An 11,325-nucleotide genomic window follows, 5' to 3' on the forward strand; every position below is an offset into this window, starting at 1 on the left:
TATAATCCCACAAGTGAGGTTTAGGGAGGATAGTGTGTACGCATACCTTACCCCTATTCTGGGAAGAGAAACTGTTTTCGATAGACCCTCGGTATCCCTCCCTCAAAAAACACCCCACCTTGCTCTTGAGGTGACTCGAACTCACAACCTCTTGGTTGGAATAAAGGGTACTCTTAGAGCAACCCACTCTTGTCGAATATAGTAACATACTAGTTGTAAATTCATATTTCTTTTGGTAACCACAATGTCCTGCGGGACTTGTTGATAGTTTGTAATAGCCAAGTAGAAAATGCCTACTCGGGCGATGCTACAGTTACTATTATGTGATATATATATAATATATCCCTGCTGATTTCAAAAAAAAAAAAATTTAACAGATTGTATTAAAATAATCATACATAAAATAGATAAAGAAAGGAAAAGACAAACAAGAGAGAGAGAAGCATTTGACGCTCCAAAGTCCAAACAATCCAACACAGCCAGATTGCGGAGGTGAGTGGCAGAGAAAGGAGGAAGGAGCAAAATCATGGGCATTTCACAGAGCAATAGCAACAACAGAAGAAGAAATCATGCTTATTATTATGCCTACAACCACCCCTCCTCCTACTCTTACTACTCCTCTGACCCTCCTTTCCACACCCACCCTCCTCCTCCTTTCCCTTTTCCACCTCATCTCCTCCCACCCCCACCACCCTCCTACTCCTACCCCACTACCTGCAACAACTGCACTAACCCTGTTTTGGGTAGGTCTTTTTTTGCTCCATATCACAACAACACTGACTGGTCTGGTTCTGGTTCTTACCTGCCTCCTCAGCCTCAGGCTCAAATGGTAGGTGGGTTGGTCGCCCCACCTACCCCTTCACCCTATGCTGAATCCCAACAAGCCAAGAAAGTTAGGAGCGGTGTCAATGTGCATAAAGATTCCTTAAAGCTTGAGGTTGATGAGCTGAACCCACATCATCATTTGGTTTCTTTTGTCTTTGATGCTCTCTTTGATGGAAAGTAAGTTCTTTTCCTTTGGTTCAAGATTTGATTTTTTATGTACTCTGCTTTTCGTAGTTACTGTTGTTAGAAATATGATGTTAATTTTGAACCCAATGAATTTAGGTACTAACAATAAAAGATGAGATCTCTTTTGAGCCCAATTGAACTCATAGCAAATGAATTTAGGCTCCTAGAATGAAAGATGAGATCTCTCTTTCCTTTTGTGCTTCTCTAGTTAAGGTTTTATGATCTTGCACCTCAAGTTTAGTCACCAGTTTGTCAATTTTGGGATCTCTTTCATAGGAGTGTCTTTACCTCTAGGTGGTCGAAAATTCTATTATTTTCAAGTAGATCCCAAGATTCTCTTTTTCTTAATGTTTGGGTTATCAGCTTATCCAACTTGGGCAGAAAGCTTTTTGTTATGCTACTAAAAATATTGCTCGACTCGATGTGGTGTTCTCTCCGAGACCTTACTTTTGCTAAACATCGAAGTTATTTCTGCAGATTCTTTAGAGTATCTTATCCTACTTTAGAAGTGGTGAAGTTTATCGGGCTTATGAGTTATGATTACTGGTCTAAGATGTTATGCTATTCGTCGTGTTCCGCATTATTGATCACGTTTCATTCTTAAAACATCATACTTGTGAGAATGCACACGAGAAAAATCTATTATTGATATTCTATATTACAATCAGCCTTATTTATATGTATACATAACACATAATCTACTCCTATTACATAAAGGACTAGCACTAATTACATATATTCACATAACTATTCTAATACCCCCCTCAAGCTGGAGCATATAAATCATATGTACCGAGCTTGTTACATATGTAGCTAATACGAGGACCATTGAGGGACTTGGTGAAAATATCTGCAAGTTGATCATTCGATTTCACAAACTTTGTAGCAATATCTCCCGAGAGTATCTTTTCTCTAGCTCTGACAAAGTGACATTCAATCTCAATGTGTTTAGTTCTCTCATGGAACACTGGATTTTATGCAATATGAAGAGCAGCTTGATTATCACACACAAGTTCCATCTGGCTGATCTCACCAAATTTCAACACCTATGAGCAACTGTTTGATCCAAATTAGCTCACATGTCGCCATAGCCATTGCTCGATATTCTGCTTTTGCACTAGACCGAGTAACCACATTCTGTTTCTTGCTCTTCCAAGACACCAAATTACCTCTTACTAAGACACAGTATCTAGACGTAGAACGTCTATCAGAAGGTGATCCTGCCCAATCAGCATCTGAGTATCCAATGATCTGCTCATGGCCTCGATCCTCAAACAATAAACCTTTGCCTGGAGCTGATTTTATATACCGAAGAATGCAGACAACTGCATCCCAGTGACTATCACAAGGAGAATCCTTAAACTGACTCACAACACTCACCGGAAAGGAAATGTCAGGTCTAGTCACCGTGTGAGGTAATTTAATTTATCAACCAGCTGCCTATATCTTGCAGGATCGCTAAGGGGCTCCCCCTGTCCTGACAGAAGTTTAGAATTCGGATCCATCGGAGTGTCAATAGGTCTACAATCTGTCATTCATGTCTCCTCAAGAATGTCTAAGGCGTACTTCCTCTGAGAGATCACAATACCGAGCTAGACTGAGGGACCTCAGTACCCAGAAAATACTTTAATCTGCCTAGATCCTTAATCTAAAAGTGCTGAAAGAGATGTTGCTTCAACTTAGTAATACCATCCTGATCATTGCCAGTAATAACAATATCGTCAACATAAACGACTAGATAAATACAGAGATTTGAAGCAGAATGCCGATAAAACACAGAGTGATCAGCTTCACTATGAGTCATGCCAAACTCCTGAATAACTGTGTTGAACTTACCAAACCAGGCTCGAGGAGAATGCTTTAGACCATAAAGGGACCGGTGCAACCGACATACAACGCCATTAGACTCCCCCTGAGCAACAAAACCAGGTGGTTGCTGCATATAAACCTCATCCTCAAGGTCACCGTGAAGAAAAGCATTCTTAATGTCCAACTGATTGAGAGGCCAATGGCAAACAACAGCCATGGATAGAAATAGGCGGACTGATGCTATTTTAGCCACGAGAGAGAAAGTATCACTATAATCGACCCCAAATATCTGAGTATACCTTTTGGCAACAAGACGAGCCTTAAGTCGATCAACCTGGCCATCTGGCAACTTTGACTGCATACACCCAATGACAACCAAAAATCAATTTACCCGAAGGAAGAGGAACAAGCTCCCAAGTACCACTCATATGTAAAGCAGACATCTTGTCAACCATAGCCCGTCGCCACCATGGATGAGATAATGCTTCACCTGTAGACTTAGGGATGAAAACAGAGGACAAAGATAATACAAATGCACAATGGGGTGATGACAGACGATGATAACTTAAACCGACATAATGGGGATTAGGATTAAGTGTGGACCGTATACCTTTTCGTAATGCAATCGGTTGACTAAGAGGAGACAAATCCGCAGTATTAGTAGGGTCAGGTGCAGGACGTGAATCAGTTGGGCCTGATGTTGGGCGCGGACGACGATGATAAGTCAGGACCGGTGGAGTTGTAGAAGGTTGAACTGGATTAGGTGGTGGCACTAGAGCTATAGGTGGTGGAACTGGAGCTATAGATGGTGGAGGCTACAACTAGAGTTGTAGGTGGTGGAGCTGCAACTGGAGCTATAAAGGAAGATGAATAGGAGATAGTGAGTGAATCTCCAAAAGATGGAATTGGTAGCACCTCAAAAATATCTAAATGATTACCTGGACCTGTGAAGTATTATTGGGTTTCAAAGAAGTTAACATCAGCGGACATAAGGTACCGCTGGAGGTCAGGAGAATAGCATCGATACCCCTTTTTGCGTTCTCAAGTAACCCAGAGATACGCACTTAAGAGTATGAGGAGCTAACTTATCTTTTTCTGGAGTAAGGTTATGAATGAAACACGTACTTCCAAAGACACGGGGTGGAAAAGAGAACAAAGGTATGTAAGGAAACATGACAGAAAATGGAACTTGATTTTGGATAGCTGAAGATGGCATGCGATTAATAAGATAGCAAGATGTAAGAATTGCATCCCCCCATAAACGCAACGGAACATGAGATTGTATGAGTAGGGTACGAGCAGTTTCAATAAGATGTCTATTCTTTCTTTCAGCTGCCCCATTTTGTTGAGATGTATACGGACAAGATGTTTGATGAATAATCCCATGAGAGTTCATAAACTGCTGAAATGGGGAAGACAAATACTCTAGGGCATTATCACTACGAAATGTGCAGATAGAAACCCCAAATTTGTTTTGAATTTCACATGGAAGGTTTGGAAAATGGAAAACAACTCAGATCGATTTTCATCACAAGTATCCAAGTCAACCTGGATAATCAGCAATGAAACTGACAAAGTAGCGAAATCCCAAGGTGGAAGGAACTGACCCGACTAGGATCCCAAACATCTGAATGGACTAAAGTAAAAGGTGACTCTGCTCGATTATGAAGATGCCGAGGGAAATGGGTGTGAGTATGCTTACCGAGCTGACATGACTCACACTCTAGAGTGGACAAGTGAGAAATGGGTTCGTTCACCCTTTTTTCAACCTATTTTGGTCGCTTGAGTTCAATTTGTTATTACTTTGGTTCCAGACTCTTCAAATGCGTGTGTTTTCAATATTTAAATTCTTGCCACGTCAGCTTTTACGGATATTATTTCCAGTCAAAATAAGAGTAGGGGGGTAATGGGTCGTCCGTAAAGTAGCAGTGTGTGATGACTTTCCTTGCAACTGTAGGGGCAACTTATGTATTTTACCAATAAGTATTCATAAATAGTCATAGAGGTAATGAGAAAGCCCATTCAAAGTTGTGATTCTCTTGTTTGGGCCCTAAATATCTTTACCATTGTGAATCCTTCTTCTATATGTTGTTAAGCCTCACTTCTCCTTTAATTTGCCTTCTTTCTCTTTCATCTGTTTTCTTGACTTGAAGCATTTCTGTATCTCTAATTACAGTGCTAAGGCCTTTGGAGTTTCTAAGTTGTCTCCGATGTGCAAAAAGTGAAGTGTGATCCACATTTTTTGCAACATTGTTAAAGTGGAAATGTCTCTTAGATCATTCGTTATTGAGTAGTTTTCTAAGCACTGTTTAACTATTCTGCCATTAATAAAGTCTGTCATTTTGGTTCTCCTCCAGATGTGCCATGTTCTCTGGGCATGACATACATGGCTTGTTGTAGTAGCAACTTATCCAACAAAGACTATTGTCTGTTATCTTCTTACTTCATCAAAAAAAGATCATTGCCTGTTAAGAGAGGATTGTGTCTTAACATCTTTCTGGTCCGAGCTGTCATTATGGAGTATAAGTTAATCATGTTGATAGATGTAGAGGCACCATTTCCATGGATGTAATTTCTGTTGTAGGTAGAGAGTTCTTATCACTATGTTATCCCTCTCTTGATTGGATATAAATTTTATTTTAATTCTTAGGCTTGCTTTATTATGGTAACAGGGCAACCAAGCGAGTAAAGGTTCAGCATCAGTTAAAGTTTTCTTTAACCCAAAAATGAAAATACAGTATACCGTTCATCTTAATTCTCTGTACAGGCTGCTTCTGTCTTTAAAACACCTTCTTCTTCCCCCCCCCCCGTCCCCCCCAAAAGGGCAGCCCGGTGCACTAAGCTCCCTCTATGCATGGGGTCCATGGAAGGGCCGGACCACAAGGATCTAATGTACGCAGCCTTACCCTGCATTTCTACAAGAGGTTGTTTCCACGGCAAATTTTTTAAAATGAAAATAGCGAAAACAACGAACACTGAAGGAAACTTAATTTTGGAGCAATAACTTTAGAATGATTTGATCTATCTGGCTCATATTTATCTTTGTTCCAGTAGGACCTAAGGGTGTGGCATAATGGTCAATAAAGTAGGTACAAACCTTGGAGACCAGGGTTCAAATCCTAGCGGAGACAAAAACACTAGGTGATTATTTCCTATCTGCCTAAACCTTGGTAGAGTTACCCAATACCTGAGTAGGTACTCGGTGCAAACCAAACACATGTTTTATATTATACGCTTTATATCCCATTTTTTGTCCAATGAACCAAACATCTACCAATAAAACTATATCCGTTAAGTAATCCCGTCGTTATTTAATCCCCTTATTATAATCCCGATATAACTTGTTCCCCAACCAAATGACCCGTTAGTGTCTTCCTTGGTGTGTAAATAGTAAGGCCAACTGACTGTTTATTGAAATATTATGACATGGTATGAGTGTTGGAGAGTTTGCAGTAAATTTCTACCAGATATATAAAGTGAATTCTCAAAGCTTTGAATGTGAGAACAAGTGAATTCTTCATTATGGCTAACCACAGCATTCACAAGGTATCGTTGTGTCATGTGGGCATACTTGTCTAAACTCATCAGTAAACTACATGTGAATGCAATTAAACACTAAAAAGAGCGATCCAGTCATGCCTCGAAACCTTGACTCTTAACTCTTGTTCATAGGAACCATCATCCTCCATAAATACTACCAAAATATGCATCCTTCACTCTCTCTCTGGTAATACTTTTGAATTTTCAACTAACAGAGGCTTTCCTCCTAGCTCTTCAGGGTTCAGAAGCTCTTTCTTATTTTTGTCTCTATAACAACTGTTGGGACTAAAGATAATTCGAATATATCTGCATCTTGCTCAATGGCATCACATCGTGGCTCTAGATATCATGTTCTAGAGTAACTCTTGATTAGTCTGTAGCACTTTAAGTCTTGGGAAGAGAAGAATTCCTTGAGGTGTGTATCTTGTTCGCTGGAATTAAAGAGGATTGCGGCTTAAACCTTTAAATCTAATAAAGGCATCATTTGAATGTTGGGGATGGACCACCCACAAAAGCATCTTTTTGAGTTTTACGCCCACAAGTTATGGACAGAGAAGAATGCTCAGTATTTTTACACCAAAAACAACCTACTTGTTTTGTATTTTAAACTGCATAAAAGATTGCCACCTAAGGTGTTCCTTTTGGTCAAGATTTTTCAATTCGAAAGCAGTTTTTTCAAGAATTTTCATTTCTTCTTGCATCATTATGTGTTTGTAGTTTACACATATGTCAAGCTGTTGTCATCAATGTTGTACAAGATTCTTCTTATATAATTCTTATGCATATGAATGCGAATCCATTTTAATCTTTCTACGGAATCAATCTTCTCATGTATGCATATACTAGAATTGCATGATAAAAGTAAAAGATTATGTCCAATTTGAAGCGATCTCAATTAATCCCTCTGTTGCTGCTTCAAATTGGCAGGAGCACCAGTAGATACTAGTTGTCCTATAGCTTACAGATAGACTATCTTATTGTTGAATCCTTGATGTTTAGATCATGAACTGATTACTCTTCTTTTTGTTTCCCCCCCCCCCCCCCCCTTTGTTTGTACAGCATCACGGTGTTTTATTTTGTAAAGGAAGAGCCTCATTGCAGATTTGTTCCATTATATCCCCACGTCCATGTACCTATAACAATTCCTTTCCAGAGAGGACTTGGACAGAAATTTCGTCAGCCTTCTGGGATGGGCATTGACTTAGGCTTCTTTGAAATGGACGATCTCTCCGAACTGTCATCAGAAAACAGTGTTTTTCCCCTTGTAATAACTGCTACAATCTGCCTTCCATCTTTTTTAACGGAGGATCATATTAGCAATACTCAGCCTAAAACGTCCCTCCATATGCAAATTAGTCAAGCTGTACTGGAGAAGGATAATGAAGGGGCTTTCAGAGTGAGAATCATCAGGCAGATTTTATGGGTTGACAATGCTCGCTATGAGCTGCATGAGTTATATGGAATTGGAAACTCTGGCCCTGGTTATGAGAACGATGGCTCAGGCAAGGAGTGTGTGATATGCATGACTGAACCCAAAGATACAGCAGTGCTTCCATGCCGACATATGGTGAGAACCACTAAACTCTGTCCTGGTTTTTCAATAAGCACCAAACTGCTGCATTTGCTTTCTTGCTGAATGTGAATTTCTTTTTTAGTGTAATGCACTAAACTAGCCTGTGTACATTAAATTATTCAATTCCAACATGTATGCATAAACGTAAGTCAATTTGCATATCTCTACCCATTCTTTAGGAACCTATTGCGGCCTCCATTTCACCTGCTTTATTTTTTCCATATTCTCTTTTCTGGATAAGAAATTTTGAGTTAATGACAAACTTTCATTGGTTTTTGGTGCTCAAACTATCAGAGCTATGTTTCCAGTTGTAGATCAATTGTCCATATCAAACTTAAATGTAAAAAATAGCTCAGACTGTCGGACATACTTATTCCATTGGTGGTTGATAATGCTGTTTTTACTTTGAATGTAAATCATATTCTTGCCGCATTTCCAGTTATAACAAAATTCTCTCTTCATCCTGTATCATTTCTGTAATTGGAAGATATTGAGATAGACGGTTGATGTAAATGACTTCCAACTACTAGTTACTCAAGATACAGAAATAGGTTGGCTGCCTTGCATCACTTGCATTTTTACATATAAAAGTCTCTGAGAAGCTCTAATGGGTTCTATTTTTGGCTTTTAGATCTTAATTACTCTTTATTGATCGATAACTTTCATATTCTCCAGTGCATGTGCAATGGATGTGCGAACACATTGAGACTACAGTCAAACAGATGTCCAATTTGCCGGCAACCTTTTGAAGAGCTCTTAGAGATCAGGATTAATAATGGTGATACTGACGAGTGAGCATTTCCTTGCAGAAAAACAAAGTAGCGAGCCTAATCTCAGTCATACGCGTTTTATGTTTTCAATTCGTAAATGTTTGTCACTATATAGTTGTAAATCTCACCATACGTGTCTTCCTGGCCAATCGTTTTCGATGGCCAACTATTTGTTCATTCCTTGTGTTATACTGCATTGTAAATATAACCTAGGCCAACGGCCCGGATGAGTTTGTTTCACTATTTACTTAAGTTAGCTAAGTGGCTCCTGTCTCACTATATACTAAAAGTTGTGCTGCTCTGGAAATAAGGTACATGCAGGATTGTTTGATATCTGACTAAAAGTTAACATTCTTCCTTACCTTTCCAAATGTCCTACTACTACTTTTGAATTTTACTACCATTGCTTGCAGATTCAGTTATTGGTAACCTTTTAGGCTTTTTACCTTAGTCAAGATGACAAAAGATGGTTATTGAAAAATCAATAAAGGAAAAACTTTGAACATTCTAGACATATATATTTCTTTGCAAACATCCAAAAAAGGGTGGTTGGGAAAGAATATTTGGCATGGAAGTTAGCAGTAAGCAAGACAAATATGTGCAGCATCTCAAAAAGCTTCTGTGGGGTTTTTTGAAAGTGAGAAGATATACACAGTTATGCAGTAAGTAACATTTTTGTATCTTAGTTAAAAACTTTGTACATATACACTGCCTTCTCTTTGGGGACCATACTTAGTTTTTTGAGTCTTGAAGATTACACTTGTGTGGCTACTTGATTCAGTTTTTGTGTCTTGAACATGACACTTCATTTCTCTTTCATACATACTTTGAAGCTCTAACTTCTCATTGTGGGGAAGAGAGTGGAAGAAAGGGAAATTTCAAGAGGAAATTAAGGGCCCGTTTGGCCATAAGAAATTTTTTACTTTTTTTCGAAATCAGTGTTTCTCCATGAAAATTTCAAATTTCACTTGAAGTTGAATTTTAGAATTTTTCGGAAACTTGAAAAACTCCAAAAAGCTATTTTTCAAAATTTACATCAAATCACTCAGAAAAATTCAAAAACAGCTCCAAATTGTATTCATATTCAAACATAACTCTAATTTTTAAATACCATTTTGACTTCAAAATAATTTCACTTTTTTCGGGAATTTTACAATTCTTGTTTCCAAACGCCCACTAAGCATTTTTGTCGGTGATCTCAGTCATTTTTTCCATTACCCCTCTCTTTTTATGATGGATCAAATCATCAAGATTTAAATTTAGCAAAGATAGAAGATAGTATAAGTTTCTTTTGGGATTGAATGCACATTAATATACTGCTTGCACTCGATTAGTTTTATGGAAGAAACATTATGAGATATCACATCCCATGACAATCTTTTCAACATGTGTTTGATGATCTTTCAACTTGTTAGTATTTCTTGTTAAAAGCCTATATTCAATTGCTTTTATGACTTAGGTCCTAGGGATGTCGTACCACCCTTGTAAGTAAGATCCTTTCTTGTATAGTGTCAAGTGATAGTATGTTTTAAACTAATGTGTCTTGCTTCTTTTTTTTTAATCTGTTCAAAAAATAATTTAATTTTAAACTTCATAAGTTACTCTTAATAAAATGATTATAACCACAAAAATATCCGTGGCTTGTTTTAGATCAAGAATTTAAGAAAAACTTTCTTGCTTTAAATATCGTATCGAATCAAACACTCGTATAAATTGGAATAAAGGGAGTATCTTTTAATAGAATTGATCCATTATGAAATTAACTTATATGCAACATAAGCACCTAAATACTAAAGTAACACCAAAATCTACCAAAGATTAAAAAGACATGCAAAAGATTTGTTCTCAAAATTTACTTTGGTTTTTCACATAGGAAGGTCTGAGAGGGCTGGTAAAATAAAATGGGAGGGGGGGGGGGGGAGGGGTGTTGGTTTGAGTGTGAAAAGATGGAAAATATCTTTGTCACTAGTACAATTTCTTTTGCCGGCAACTATATATAGTGGCATATATGATGATAATAATTCATCATATTCCTTGGACAAAATCCTATTGTCCTTTGAGTGATATACAGTATATTTCCACAAAATTTACATCTTCGAGATATGCCATTCAAGATTTTAAGTTTAATGGATACATAGTACTACTGCACCCACTTTTCTTGTTAGATGTAAAATCAATGTAAATATATACTTTTTTTTAATGGTTATGAAACCAAACTCACACATAAATTCCAATTGTCTTCTATTTTTATAGGGGTCAAATGAAGTAGGGAACTATTAATAATTTGAAAAAACAAAACGATCATATAAGGATCTCATATGTTAATTCTTTAGTAATCATTTGTAAAAAAGATCATATAACTAAAATAATATTTGTGAAATAAATTTTTCTTGTGTCTAGTCTAGGAGGAAGAGAAAAGACAGAAATGGCAGAAGAAGCACAAGATAGATAGATAGATGTAGATGAGTAGAGAGGTTAATCATAGTACAAATAATAATCTAGCACTTAGCTTGAATCCAAAATGTACCAAAATGCCAACTATTTGAAACTTGACAGATAACTGAAGGGATCACTTGACCTACACAAAGGAGCAGCCCCTACCCCCTAAGGCCCCAAACCCCT

The 11,325-nt window shown here is 37.8% G+C and overlaps 1 protein-coding gene across 1 annotated transcript; it reads left to right on the forward strand.

Annotated features, from left to right (window-relative positions):
* Nucleotides 1–394: 394 nt before the first annotated feature.
* On the forward strand, nt 395–9,057 carry LOC109244882 (probable E3 ubiquitin-protein ligase LUL4). Its single transcript, XM_019412044.1, has 3 exons — nt 395–1,002; nt 7,420–7,927; nt 8,609–9,057. The coding sequence occupies exons 1-3, from the start codon at nt 527–529 to the stop codon at nt 8,726–8,728; spliced, it is 1,104 nt and encodes a 367-aa protein (XP_019267589.1). The 5' UTR covers nt 395–526; the 3' UTR covers nt 8,729–9,057.
* Nucleotides 9,058–11,325: the final 2,268 nt, after the last annotated feature.

Source organism: Nicotiana attenuata, unplaced genomic scaffold (genome assembly GCF_001879085.1).
Source record: "Nicotiana attenuata strain UT unplaced genomic scaffold, NIATTr2, whole genome shotgun sequence".
NCBI classification, from domain to species: Eukaryota; Viridiplantae; Streptophyta; class Magnoliopsida; order Solanales; family Solanaceae; genus Nicotiana; species Nicotiana attenuata.

Bases quoted from the DNA above. Each gene is read 5' to 3' on its own strand.
- LOC109244882 (XM_019412044.1), top strand. From the start codon at position 527: ATGGGCATTTCACAGAGCAATAGCAACAACAGAAGAAGAAATCATGCT. The intron at 1,003-7,419 runs GTAAGTTCTTTT...TTGTTTGTACAG, and splicing joins GATGCTCTCTTTGATGGAAA to CATCACGGTGTTTTATTTTG. The intron at 7,928-8,608 runs GTGAGAACCACT...CATATTCTCCAG, and splicing joins TGCTTCCATGCCGACATATG to TGCATGTGCAATGGATGTGC.